General features: G+C 37.9%; 1 protein-coding gene across 1 annotated transcript in view; it reads right to left on the reverse strand.

Moving 5' to 3' along the window:
* LOC133662617 (proton myo-inositol cotransporter-like) overlaps nt 1-14,618 on the reverse strand; it is a 37,975-nt gene extending 23,357 nt beyond the window's left edge. Inside the window, exon 1 of the mRNA XM_062066731.1 lies at nt 13,879-14,618. Coding sequence (XP_061922715.1) covers nt 13,879-14,449 — 571 coding nt within the window. The 5' untranslated portion in view covers nt 14,450-14,618. The remainder of the gene's footprint in view (nt 1-13,878) is intronic.
* Between the last annotated feature and the right edge of the window lie 974 nt (nt 14,619-15,592).

Below are 15,592 nucleotides of genomic sequence, written 5' to 3' on the forward strand. Positions count from 1 at the left end.
TCCAGCAACAGGTGAGTGCGAAAGAAACATACGATCCTGACATTTCAAAACGGTTCGCGTCCCCCATCCCTCGGAGGAGCGCCTCCTCCTCTCAAAGGAGGCGACCGACAGCAGCCACCGGAGCAGCACACTGCACGGCAAGCTGCTTTTAACAACCCTCTCCTTGGGGGGCGATGGGACTCGCGAGCATCACCACCAACCATTTGGGAGGCATAGATTGAAATGTGATCCAAAAATAAGCAAGAAGGACCAGGGAGGAGAGGAAAGAAGCATTTAAGATGAATGAAGACGATCAACACTCAAAGTGTTAGGGCGTGCCAAGAAGACCCCCACCCTCTCTCTCTCACACACACACACACACACACACACACACACACACACACACACACACACACACACACACACACACACACATACACACACACACACACACACACGCACACGCACACACCTTCTACGCTTCTTTATCCATCAAGCAATACCCAAGCAAATCTGATAAAAATCCTAATGATGATAATGAAAAAGACAGCAAGTTGTCTAACAGCCAGTGGCATGCAGCTTGATAGGCAAGAGAACCAAGCTGTGTAATTAGCATCTTAGCTAATTGCGATTATCTGGAATGGGGGGAGGAAGCTGCAGTAATCAATGTTAGGCATGGAGGGGATGGAAATTCAGAGGGTCTAACTGGCACTAAACTACAACATTTCACTGGGGTTGGGTGATACGGGCTAAAATCTGTATCGCGATATACATTGCCGCCGCATGCGATCACAATATATACAGTGGAACCTTGTTTACGAACTTAATTGCTTCTGGAACAGGGTTCGTAAATCGAAAAGTTTGTATAGTGAAGCAGATTTCTCCATGAGAAACAACGTAAACATGAAATGGAATTGCGTGTGAATCTGCACGAGTTGCCGATACTCGTTAGGGAAACTGAAATGCTTGAGTGTCCAAGGTGAGCCGAGTGTGTGGATGTTGGAACGGTTCAAATAATAAAAAATTAAAATAACAAATGGCACAAAATGTTGAGAATTTGGGGCATTTATGAATTGGTCCATACATGTGAATGGACATTTCCTAGAAATTTGGGGATTTCGGGAAAAACAGGATTTTTTTAAAATATAGGGAACAACAATTGTCCTAGATGATATGAATGGGTTGGTGTTAGAATTATTTTAAAACGGTGGAAAAATGTTGACGTAGTAACAGTTTGAACTTAAAATGAGTATTTCGGAACTCCTGGAATTTCAGGAAAACCGGGAATTTGTACGAAAAGAAAAATGGTAGTTTTGTTGTCCGAATTAAGAAGAATGTTTTGAAGGTGGAATGGTCAACAACAGTTGAAAAATGTTGTTGCACTTTCACCTCTCTCCAGGAAGAAGTGAAAATAGAGCTTTGAATAACCTAAAATTTTGGGGATTCTTGGAAGTTTTTTTAACTTGGAAAAATGGTAGTTTGATTGTTCAAGGTGAGTGGGGTGTGTGGATGTTGGAACGGTTCAAATCAGATGAGAAATGTGGGACATGCAGTCGATGGTATATTTCCCATTCATTGTTGGAAATTCCAGAAAAAATTGAATTTTGGGAAAGGGACAACATATTTTTTGTTGGAAATATGTGAAGAGCAGTGTAGGTGGATGGTTGAAAGGTCAGAATGAAAAATGGCACAAAATGTTGAGAATTTGGGGCATTGTATAACTATGAATAGGTCCATTAATTTGAATGGACATTTCCTAGAAATTTGGGAATTTCTGGAAAATGGGAATTTTTGAAAATATAGGTAACAGCAATTGTCCTATATGATGTAGAATTTTTTCAAAACGGTGGAAAAATGTTGGCATAGTAACAGTTTGAACTTAAAATTGATATTTCGGAATTCCTGGAAAACCAGGAATTTGTACGAATAGAAAAATGGTAGTTTTGTTGTCCCAATTAAGAAGAATGTATTGAAGGTGGAATGGTCAACAACGGTTGAAAGATGTGGACTCTGAAAACTTTCAAGGAAGAGGTGAAAATAGAGCTTTGAATAACCTAGAATTTTGGGAATTCTTGGAAGTTTTTTGAACTCGGAAAAATGGTAGTTTGATTGTTCAAGGTGAGTGTGGTGTGTGGATGTTGGAACGATTCAAATCAGATGAGAAATGTGGGACATGCAGTCAATTGTATATTTCCCATTCATTGTTGGAGATTCCAGAAAAAAAAAGGAATTTTGGGAAAGGGACAGACAACATGTCTTTCGTTGGAAATGTGTGAAGAGCCGTGTAGGTGGATGGTTGAAAGGTCAGAATGAAAATGGCACAAAATGTTGAGAATTTGGGGAATTGTATAACTATGAATAGGTCCATTCATTAGAATGGAAATTTCCTAGAAATATTAAATATAGGTAACAACAACTGCGGAAAGAAAAGAAAAATGGTAGTTTTGTTGTCCCAATTAAGAAGAATGTTTTGAAGGTGGAATAGTCAACAACAGTTAAAAAATATGGACAGTGAAAACTTTCCAGGAAGAGGTGAAAATAGGGCTTTGGATAACCGGGAATTCTGTGAATCCTTGGAATCCTTGGAATTTCTTTGAACTTGGAAAAATGGTAGTTTGATTATCCAAGGTGAGTGGAGTGTGTGGATGGTGGAACGGTTCAAATCGGTTGAGAAATGTGAAAATTGTGAAAGTTCGAAAAATGTCCCGTTCATTTTCAATGGGAAAAATGACCCGGAAAATTCTGGGTAATCTAGGATTCTATATTTTTGGGAGAGCTCACGATTCCCGGTTGAGCCGAGCGTTTTGATACCTAAACGGTTCCGATACGTAAACGGTTCCGATCGGATGAAAACTGTGAGCTGTGGAGCGCCAAATTATAATATATAGATCGTTTTTTGGTGTAGAATCTTATACTGTATGTGTGAATGCTTGGGCAGTCACACAATAATTGGTTAAAGCCTTAACTGAAGTCCATATTTTAGTGAAGGTTCGTACACTTTGAACACAATATAAAGTGTGTTACAGTACTGTATATCAAACAAAAAAACCAAGGAGGTGATGAATTAACTTTCTTTTATTGACAAGCCAAAACAACAAGTGAATTGTTCTGTGTGCGCTGCTCTCCCAACACACGCGCACACAAACAAGTCCCTTTGGTGCCCTCACAAACGGTCAGAAATCATAAAAATCCTCAACTTTAACAACCATACTCCTACAATAATAAACATGTAAAAAAGTAAAATCCACTTACATTAACATTGGCAAAGGAGCAGCTGACGGGGGAGGAGCCTTGTGTGTGTGTGTGTGTGTGTGTGTGTGTGTGTGTGTGTGTGTGTGTGTGTGTGTGTGTGTGTGTGTGTGTGTGTGTGTGTGTGTGTGTGTGTGTGTGTGTGTGTGTGTGTGTGTGTGTGTGTGTGTGTGTGTGTGTGTGTGTGTGTTCAATTAGAAAATACTCCGCTTAACTGGAGGTAGTGTATTCTCCTCCGTTATTATATAAGTCCGCATTGGCATTTTTGTCCAGACATGTCCATTCTCATCACAATTAAAAACTTGCTGTTCAATACGAGTAAGCACAAAATGACTGAATAAAATGAATGACTAAGCGTTCGTACCCATATACCTGGTTCGCACACAGAGGCATATTTGGCGCCATATAAACGTTTGTAAACCGCCAAGCTTGTAAATCGAGGTTCCACTGTATCACAATATATTGTTTGGCATACAAATGACAATAGAATAATTTCAAAACGGATTACAAAGGCTCCTAATTTGGCTGCTGACGTATGCAGTAACATTTGCATCTTTTCCAGTTGTATCCTTTTCTCAAAATTATTATCAATCTACTTGTTAATAAATGTTATTATCTGGTTACTTTCTGTTTCTATCTACACTTTGGTTAAAATACAATAATCACTTAATCTTCTGCTGTTTCATTACTTTAAATTAGTTTTGGACGATACTACAAATGTGGGTTATCGAGTGTCAAACATATCGTTGGGAGGATTAGTACAACCAAACTTCAAGTTTTATTATTGGGCCACCAATATTAGAATTCTTGAATATTTGCTGCAACATGAAGCATTTTATCCCCCTCCAATATGGCTAAGTATTGAGACTAACTCAACTAAACCAGTATCTCTTAGAGCTTTGGTTCCCTCTCCCATTCTCCTCTAATACAAAAAACTCAATTGTAAAGACCTCATTCAGAATGTGGGTTAAATTTAAGTGCTATTTTGGTTTACATGCCTTTAGTGCCAGTATGAGTGGTCAAGGAGCCGCATGCGGCTCCGGAGCCGCGGGTTGCCGACCCCTGCTCTAAGCGGACTATTTGGTAGCATTCACTACTTTGTTGGCGAGAAGACTCATTGTGCTAAATTGGCGCCTCTTCGCCACCGCTGGATTATAGATATTATTTATTTCCTTAAATTAGGCTGCCATTGAATGGTTGCTCTGTGAGGTTTCAGGAAGTATGGGGTGGTTTCCGAGAATATGTAAAAGAGACTGATCTCAAATTTAACCCCGATGGAAAAGTAACTGAAAGGTAGATAATTGATGAGCCTTTTGTCTGCTTTTGTGTATTGCTGCACGGTGTGCAGTTGTCTGTGGCTTCATGTCAATATTTGCCTGTACTTATTTGACTAATGCATGTTTTTTTGTTGTTTTTTTCTTAGGTTTTTATTATTTTTACGGTAGATATATTTTTTGTGGGTTACTTGTTCGAGGGGAAAAAGAACATTTGACATGTATTTGTCATGTCTGTTGATCATGTTTTTGTTTGGCCGTGTGCTGTTTGTTTTTTGGACTCTTTTTTAGTTCCTGGTTTCACTTCCTTGTTTTGTTTGGTTTCCATGGTCACCCATTAGTTTTCACCTGTCATGTCACGCACCTGTTTCACGTTTTGAGTCACGCACCTGTTGTTAATCATGTCTGTGTTATTTAAGTCTTTCTTTCTGTTCACTCGTTCTGCGTTCATTGTCTTTATGTCACACCGGTTCATGTCTCTTTCTGACCAAGTAAGTTTCATAGTCCATGCCATAGCTTCTGCTAACTAGCAGCTTCATTTGTGTTTTAGGCACGCTTGCCTTTTTTGTTGTATTTTTGTGGTTATGGTAGTGAGTAGTGATGGGTTGATGAGGCCTCATGAAGCGTTTCGACACATTGCAAAACTGTATTGATACTGTGTCGATACTGTGTCACTAAATACTGCCATCTGCTGGACATTAAAAATCCCTACAGGCAACCTATGGACCGACTCAACTGACACTGATATTATGACCTAGTATATACAATAATATAAACCAAGTCATTGTATTTCATTTAGGATTATTTCATATCTTCATTTAAATAAAAATATATTTTTTAGATACAGTCAAATAATGTGAACATGTATCATGACTAGGATGGTAGAAGGTGGGGATTGAACCCCAGTAACCAATTGCTGGCACAGCCACGCTACCAACTTCGCCACGCCGTCATTCCTGTACCTTCTCTAGTAACAGTAGTGATGGGTCCACACAGATGCATCGGCGCATGCGTCGAGCTCATAGAGCGAAACCCTGTGTCGGTGCGCGTACCGCTTTTAGAAAGTCACGTGACCGATCATGAGCTGCTTTGGTCACGTGACCGATACGCGAACTGTATCGCACTGACGCCTCCTCTGTGCCCTGTGAGCAACCTTCCCTCTAAGGTGCGCGCCTGCGCAATTGCGCAGTGCTCAAGCGTCCTCCGCGCACACCGTGCGCCGCACAGCCAATATATGCCGCGCACCAAATCAAACCCATCTGAATTCTAAACAAAATAAACACATTTATTCTGTGTAATTTTGAAATGCAACTTTGAGTGACAGTGACAACAAGCGGCCCTAACGGTGTTCGTCAACAACACGGATTGCGCCGCTTCCTAATAAACACAGTTTGGCGCGCAGGCGTCAGTGCGATACAGTTCATGAGCGGTCACGTGACCAGAACAGCTCATGAGCGGTCACGTGACCAAAACAGCTCGTGTTCGGTCACGTGACTTTCTAAAAGCGATACGCGCACCGACACAGGGTATCGCTCTATGAGCTCGACGCATGCGCCGATGCATCGGTGTTGCCGGACCCATCACTAGTAGTGAGTTATTTATGTTAAATAAATCCAAGCCTACCTTCACGCTGTCGTCCGGAGCCGTTTTTGCGTTGGAAGAACAACCCCGCAGCAAGCTGCGACCCCCCCACGTGACAGTATTCAATTATATTCATGCCAACTCTATATGTGAAAAAAAATCAACATGTTTTGAGAATCGTTATTAGAGCATAAAGATCTAAAAAATTTACTTTTTTTAATTTGTATTTATTCCAATCCTGAATCGATTTTTAAGATTGTTTTTTAGGCACTTTTGTACAGTCAAGACCTCTAGCTTGCGGTTAGCATATTCGCATATTCCCCTACTGTGCGTAATGTAGCATGCTATTCCTTGTCCTCCCGTGATAATGCCACTTGTAAGAAACTTTGTGTATTTGGCACCAAGGAGGTGAGGATTATTTACATAAAAGCGGCTTTGCGCTGTGGAGGGACATTAGCCGCTAGCAAGAATGCTACACTGCGTTTAGGACGCGTTCGTTTGCTGTCAAATTTGCTCATCAACGTGTATTATCACAATACGACGATTGTATTGAAAGCTTTATCGTCAACCAAATGTAAATGGTATATATTGCGCAACCATACATTGCACCACTGAAGGCTGAGTGAGCAAGAACAAGTCTCATGGATTTCTGTGCAGTAGTGAACAAAGATTGTTGTCGGAAGTGGGACTAATCGATGTGACTTTTATTCCACACGTCGCTCTGAGATCGCTCATATTTCTATCGTTGTGTAACGACCCGACTTTTATGTGTTGTGTTAGAGTGCTATCATTTCCGATCGTGAGGGCCGTGAACACAACATAGAGGGGGCTGATTCCCCACACAGATCAACATCCACCAACACTGACTGGCTAGACACAAAAACATTACACGACCCAATTATTCGTTTTCCCCATCAAAAAAGGCACAGTGTAGACACAACTAACACCACATAGCTTTGTACTTAAACATAAGGGCTGTGGAATATAACGTGATAACGCACGTCATTAATCACAAAAGCTATCGCATTAATCATGTACAAATGCAATTTATTTTGAACGCATATGGTCTTTTACATAAATGAGATGAGTGAGGGGACTCCGACTAGTGGAACATTTCGCTTCAAAGTACACCCTGATGGGGCTTTAGATGAGCTCATTTGCATATATTGCAGAGACAAATGATCTTAGAAGCACCACAAGATTACAATACCATCGAGGAACCAAAACACCTTTTTAGTGCATCTATAACAAGCAGTGGACTTTAAAGTGGGCGAGCCTTTCCCATACGCGTATAGGGCCTCTCGATCCCGTTTGGCGTGAAAAAGCACATGTAAAATGACGATGACAGGGTGCGTCATTTTAAATTTTACTGAAAAATTATTCCTAGCCTCTTCCTGCTCCGTCACCTATAAGAATATACTGTCACATTTCAACTGATGTTGCCATTGTTTGTCCGTGGCGCGCAGTGTTAATGTCTGTAAACAGATCCCATTTCAGCCTGGGATGTTTCAGGAAGATTTTATGGTTTAATTATGTTAAATGTTTTTTTATCTTTTTAGGTAAAAAAAATATGTAACCACAAAGATGTTTTGTTATGATTATTATGTTTTATTACATGCACACACACACACACATATATATATATACAAACATATATACATACCTATATATACACATACATATGCATACATGTACACACATATATATATATATATATATATATATATATATATATATATATATATATATATATATATATATATATATATATATATATATATATATATAAATATATATATAAAATATAATGTATATATATATATATATATACACACATACATATATATATATATATACATATATACACATACATATATATATATACACACATATATATATATACACACACATACATATATATATACACACACACACACACACACACACACACACACACACATATATATATATATATATATATATATATATATATATATATATATATATATATATATATATACACACACATATATACACATATATATATTTATGATATATATATATATATATATACACACATTCATCCGTACATATAGATATATATATATATACACACACATTCATCCATACATATAGATACATCTATATATACACATTCATCCATACATATAGATACATCTATATATACACATGTATCCATACATATAGATATATACATATACACATGTATACATACATACATATATATACATATACACATGTGTATATATACACACATTTATCCATATATATATATATTTTATATTTATGTTAAATGTGTTATTTTTAAAATTATAAAAACTCCCATGAATTATTACCAAACATGCATCAAATTCAATTCATGTTTGATTTATAAAAATGTTTAAATTGTTTCATATGAATAAAAGTGTTAAAAAATATTGTAATGGGGCGCAAAATACAATTCTGATTAAGGGTGGCTCTGACTACAAACTGGCAAAGTATACCCACAGCAATGTTAACAATGCTTTTGTGACAACTGTGATTAATCACACTTTTTAATTTGAATTAATATTTTTTTAATATAAATAAAATAGAAAATTTAAAAATATTAAAAAACACAGATTTTGATTAATCTGATTTAAAAAATAATTGCTTGACAGAAACTCTTGTATACATCAATGTTTGAACCTTTTTCAAAATAAAAGAACAACACATCAACACGCCCCTCATCAAATGATTGTTATGGCATGCAGTGTAAAAAAGTTAAAACTCCTGTTTCAGGGGTAAGTTTTGCACCTTGGCAACACACCTCAAGGTTCTTACAGGTGCTTTTAAATATTCAATATACTGTAGAGAAGAGATTCATAAGGCCCCAGTCCTTGGTGGATCTTTCGTGAGAAGAAAGGGGGGTGGGGAGTTAATAATTTTACAATGCAATCTGCTGAAAATGATGGAAAGCGCCACTCTACATATCAACTGATGCTGTGGTCAAAATTGGAATTGCCACAAAACACATTTTGAGATATTCAACACTCTACTGCCATCTGGTGGCTAAAGTGAACAGTGCACAACCCAAATTCGGCACATTCTGTGTGTCAAGTAAACCGCGACGAATTGAACCATATGAATACCCTTCCAACTGTATATTCAATTTGACCATTTTAAGATATTTTCCTAGATTCTAAATCAAAATTATTGACAAAATAATAGGAGTGCACAAAAAAAACAAGATTCCCATTCGGCTCGTGATTCTAATTCATCACGTTTCTAAATCGATCCATATTTTAAAAAACCTATTTAAAAAATTTTTTTTTTTTAATATTTCTTTTTTTTTAAAGTTCCCATTAGATTCCCACCTCTACTTAATATATCATTTTAAAAAAAGTGCACATACAATGACTATAAAATACATTTACGGTTTGTTAGCATATCATACAAATATCCTTTACATGCAGACGTTTTATAATTATTAGACAAACGGTAAACATATGAGCAAAAGTTATCAGCAAAGTGCCTTTTAAGTCGGCCATTAGGAGTGCACAAAAAAATCGATTCACATCAGCATCGGGATTCTTATTCATCCTGATTGTAAACTGATTCATACATTTCTAAAAATGTTTAAAAAAAAAAAAAAAAGTACTTTTTTTTTTTTTAGGCCATCTCCATGCAACCAAAATGAGCTTTTATAGCCAATAACCAGTTTTGACAAAGTTTCATGATGATTATTATACCAAACAATACATTGCAAGAATCTGTTTGAATCGAATCGTCAACCCGTGAATCGGAATCGTATCGAATCATTATGTGCCCAAAGATTTACACCTCTACATGATAATGTAGTCCATATGCCAAAACCTGCACATAAAATGAAACATATAGAATGTTGTTGCATTGCATTATGAGATTAATTTGACAATCATTTCAGAGTGTATCATTCGTTTTGATTCTATTCGATACTTGGGGGAAACGAGTCGATTCAGAATCAATTCACGATTCAAAATCAATTCCTTTTTTGATAACGTTGTGTGCCAGTTCTATGATTAACTACATTCCTCCATAAAATAGACACACAGCTATGATACATTTTTATATTACTTAAAGCAGGTGTGTCAAACGTACGGCCCGTGGGCCAGACCAGGCCCAAGAACAGGTTTTATATGAGTTTGCCAAGTATAAAAATGAGCCAAAATATTTGAATGAAAGAAACTGCTGTTTTAAATGTGTCCACTAGATGTTGCAACAGCAATTCTTTGTATCTTTGTAGATTACGCTACATATGTAAAAAAAAAAAAAAAAAAAAATACAATCGAGGAAAATTAGAAAACTACATAAATAACACCCTGTAATTTGATTTTTTTTTTAAAATCTTGATAGATTGAAAATGAACACCAATGAGTTGACTGATGAATAATTTATTCAGAAAGTATGAATAACAACAAATAAAGAAAGAATACCATTAACCAAACCCAACAACATTATGATTTGTACAATTTCAAAATGGGCTTGTTCTATTTTTAAACAAAGAAAACAATCTGAAGTTGTCTTTATTTTTAAGTTATCGTGCCGTGATTTCACCAGTCCAGCCCACTTGGGAGTAGATTTTTCTCCGTGTAGCGCCCGATATAAAATGAGTTTGACACCCCTGACTTAAAGAAAAATTGGTTTTGTTTAATAAAATTCTACCCAAACTTTTAATAAAGTTAAATACAAATAAGGCAACAAGAGAAGTATCCCACACTTCTCTTTTCTAAACTAAATCTGTACAGCAGATATGATCATCTACATCAGGGATGTCAAACATGCGGCCCGTGGGCCGGATCAGGCCTGCGAACAGGTTCAATCCAGCCCGCGAGATGAGTTTGCTAAGTGCTGCCTTTTTAAATGTAAGGAACTGCTGTTCTGAATGTGTCCACTGGATGTCACAATAGTAATTCTGTTAGGCAAGCAAATAGTTCATACCAGGGTGAGCAAGTATACCAAGCAAGAGGCAAACGGTAAAGTGGGGCTTTAAAACAAACGGGTGTAGAATAAACACGTAAAATGCTGCACATTGATATAGTTCTGTGAAAATTGGTGTCTTCTCTGCAAATTTAAAGAAAGTGAACAGTGGAAATGACATATGAGGTAGTGAAAACATAAAATAATTTTTATTTATGCTTTGTTTAGTTTTTTGTTCAATCCTAGACAGGCTCGATTTTTCCTTCAGAATTTAACTAACTTAAAGTGTTTTGTCAAGAGGATTATTGGTTTGTTCTATTTTGGGCCGAAGTAAAACAAAGAAAACAATTTGAACTTGTCCTAGTTGTATTTTTAAGTTATCGCGTCATGATTTTACTCGTCTGTGCTCATGGGAATAGATTTTCCTCCTGAGCTAAAATTACTTTGACACCCCTGAACCAGAGGCTGTAAAAGTAAATTCATTGCTTTTAAACAATCTGAACTTGTCCTAGTTGTATTTTTTAGTTATCATGCCATGATGTTACTCATCCGGCCCACGTGGGAATGGATTGTCCTCCACGCGACCCCTGATCTACATCAACAATTAGATGTTCCTGGCTGGACAGGAAATACTAAAAAAATTATATAAATATTTTTTTCTTTATTTTTTTCAAATTGATTCGATATTTTTGAATCGATTAATCGCGAATTATTTAAAAATCTTTTTTTCTTTTTTTTTGGACACCCCTATTATTCATGATGCTATATTTGCATGCACCAGCTCACTCTGACTATAGTACGTTTGCAGGGTTATAAAGACAATACAATCAATTGAAAAACAATTTTGAAATAATGTATGACTTATTTTTTATCACTTTTATGAGTGGGGTTCTTTTGGATCCCTAGGATTTGTGGGGATTTTTCCAATTACTTCATGTCAAAAATTTCATTTGGTAACATAATTTTGGTGAAAATATTGCATTGTTTGTGTGTTTTCCATACATAAAATTTCCTTTGACAAAAATGGCATAAAACAAACATGAAAAAAAGATATATATCAATTGACAGCTGCATCTGAAGTTGATCTAGAAACTTAAGCATTGAAAAAAAGGACCAAATTTAAAAAAAAATGTGCTGCTTATTTTTAACACTTTTATGGATAGGGCCCGTTTGTGTCTCTAAGATTTGTGGGAATTTTTCCAATTACTTCACGTCAAAATTTCCATTTGGAAATAATTTTGGTGAAAATATTGCATTGTTTGTGTGTTTTCCATACATAAAAGCAAAGTTTTCTTTGACAAAAAGGGCATAAAACAAACATGAAAAAAAAAAAAAAAATCATAATTGACGGCTGCATCTGAAGTTGATCTAGAACAGGCTTGGGCAATTATTTTGACTCGGGGGACAAATTTAGAGAAAAAAATGTGCCTGGGGGCCGGTATATCTGATTTTTAGGAACACTAATACAAAACCTCACAATAATGTCTGATTTAATGCTAAAAACGTTATGATGGACCGCCTTAAAAAACGGAATGGAATTTCAAGCTTTTTTTACTGATTGAGACACCCAGAATGTACATGACAATAAAGAATGTGGGATTTACAATATTAACTATGAACGATAAAACACTGAATATTGACAACGTATAAACGCCACACCCCCTCTCGATCGACATATTTTACAATCAAGCGAAACGCAACAAACACAGCTAAATATAAACGAAAAAACGGGGGGGAAAAACCCTCTTTTTAGGCTGGCCGCTCTGGAAACACTCTGTAAAAATGCTCCACACCCACACTGCTTGGTACCTCGTCTGAGCTGCTGTGACTTAGATTACCATAGAATCAGAATAGTCATGCCATTGTTTGAGAACAGGTTCACAAACTAGGAATTTTTCTTGGTGCAATCGTGCAACATAAAACACATATAACACATATTTGGTAATAAAAAGAGCTGTAACTGAGCTATCAGATCTTGTTATAGACTCAGAAGTAACTAGTATGTCATGCAAAACAGCAGATTCCAACCATTGAAATACTTTGTATATTTCAAGACTAACGTAAATTTGAAAACATCACTGCACATCATAATGGCAGCTAGAGTTTCCATCTTAAAGATCTAAAACAATTATTTGGGAATGGCATAGCTCGGTTGGTAGAGTGGCCGTGCCAGCAACTTGAGGGTTCCAGGTTCGATTCCCTCTTCCGCCATCCTAGTCACTGCCGTTGTGTCCTTGGGCAAGACACTTTACCCACCTCCTCCCAGTGCCACCCACACTGGTTTAAATGTAACTTAGATATTGGGTTTCACTATGTAAAGCGCTTTGAGTCACTAGAGAAAAGCGCTATATAAATATAATTCACTAATGTCTGGCGGGCCAGATTGAAAAGCCTAACGGGCCGCATGTGGCCCCCGGGCCTTAATTTGCCCAGGTCTGATCTAGAAACATAAGGCCTTGCCCTTTTGACTTAAAAGGGCATAAAACAAACATGAAAAAAAAATGTTTTTAAATAAATCATAATCGACGGCTGGATCTGAAGTTTTCTTATTTAATTTTATTTTTTTTGCTGCAGCTGTTACATATACTGTAACATTGTACATAATAGTTTTTTCTTTATTTCAAAAAAAAAATCGGTTCGATATTTTTGAATCGATTAATCGCGATTTATTCGAAAATCAATTTTTATTTTTTTTTGGGGGGGTTATATTGGCATGCACCAGCTCACTCTGACTATAGTACGTTTGCAGGGTTATACAGACAATACACTCATATAGTTAATATCAGCGTTTCAATACTTCCACAACTTTTTCTTCCTTACAAAAAAAAAAAAGTAAAATTGCAATTGGTGGTCTTACCGAGCCCGACTCCAACAAGGATCCTCCCCGTCAACAGCACCTCTTTCCCGGGCGCGGCGCTCATCACGATCCCGCCGACGGCGCAGAAGAAGCTGGCCAGCAGGATGCACACCCGGCGCCCGAAGAGCCCGTTGAGGAAGGCGCCCAGGAGGGCGGCCAGGGCGGCCGCGGCCACAGTACTTGAAATGAGCACCTCCTGCCACAGTGCGCTCAGCTCCAGCTGCCGCTTGAGCAGCAGCATCGCCCCGGAGATCACGCCGCTGTCGTAGCCGAACAGGAAGCCTCCCAGGGCGGAGAAGGCGGAGAGGATGTAGACGAAGGCGGGCGTGACGTCCTGCTGGAACTGCTTGCGCGCAGCCCTCTCCAGGTCCCCGGTGGAGGTGGACGGGGCTGCCGGGGCTGCCGGGGCGCCGGAGGAAGACGAGGCCACCGGCAGGCTGCTGATGCTCGCACTGGATGGAGCCTTGATGAGGCTCCGCTCTCCTCCATCGTTCACTTTCCTCCAGCGTTCGCCCATCAGGTTGCTCATACCCCGCAGGTTGTAGTCATGGTCCGACTGCTTTCGCGACATAGGGGAACAAAAAAAACAAAAATCCAACTCCGACGCGTCACTGAAGCGAGCCTTATTCTGTGCACGTCAAACTCACTATCAGCGGCTTTTGGAACCGAGACAACCGCGCCGTGTGGAGCAAAGTTGCGCGCGGCGTGCATCAGTCCATCTCGTCCCTGTGGTCCTGATGAGAGACTTGGGAGGAGATAGGAGGAGTGGAGTGGAGGATGACTTCGTCACCGTGCAGCGTCGACCGTGACGCAAAGATGCTTTATTTTGAAAGGGGAGGGAGAAGGGAAGCACTTAGGACGAAAATCACTCAGGAGATGTCAAAATAGAACGAAGCAAAATCGAATTAATTGGTGACTTGATATCGTGTCTACAAAAACATGTTATTGCATTTTCCTTACATGAAACGATCCCTCTTGAATATAACATAATATAAATACAGTTTCTATTAAATATTAGTTACCAAATTGCAGTTCATGCAACGATGTAAAGGAAAAATGAGAATGGTGCCCCCTCACAGGATGAAATTGAGTATTACAGGCGCAGGCGCTGCAAAACAGTGCAGCCTAATGTGCGCAATGTGTATTATTTATTGCACTTTGTTTTTTTCCCCTTGTTTTACTTTTGTAGCTGTATGTACAAAGGGCTGCGGTGAAGTGGAAGCTCGTTGCATCAGCTCTGTTGTCCTTCGATGTCTTTTATGTTCTTTGTGTATAAAAGTGAACTTACTGCCAAAACTCCACGCAAAATGTTCTTAATCACGACCAACAATACGCAAGAAAAAAAAAAATTCCATTAAAGAAACGATTCCAAAGTATAACAACTTTTTTCCCCCCCCAATTAAAATAATGATTCGCAAGAAAACAACAATTTTCGCAAAGTAAAAAAATTGACAATTTTCCACAAGTAAAAAAACAAAACTATTGTCTTCAATTAAACAAACGATTTGCAAGTAAAAAAAAAAATTTAAAAAAAAAGATTTGCAAATATAAAAACTATTTTCTTCAAGTTAAAACTTTTGGCAGTAATATTCCAACCTGCTCGATTCACACACTTGCACTCATAGCACCTGTAATTCGCACAATGATAGGTGGTGGTGCTGCGTTAATTTAAGGCCGTAAGAACTACTGTTATTTGCGCATGGTGCCATCCACC

This window comes from Entelurus aequoreus, linkage group LG12 (genome assembly GCF_033978785.1).
Source record: "Entelurus aequoreus isolate RoL-2023_Sb linkage group LG12, RoL_Eaeq_v1.1, whole genome shotgun sequence".
NCBI lineage: Eukaryota > Metazoa > Chordata > Actinopteri > Syngnathiformes > Syngnathidae > Entelurus > Entelurus aequoreus.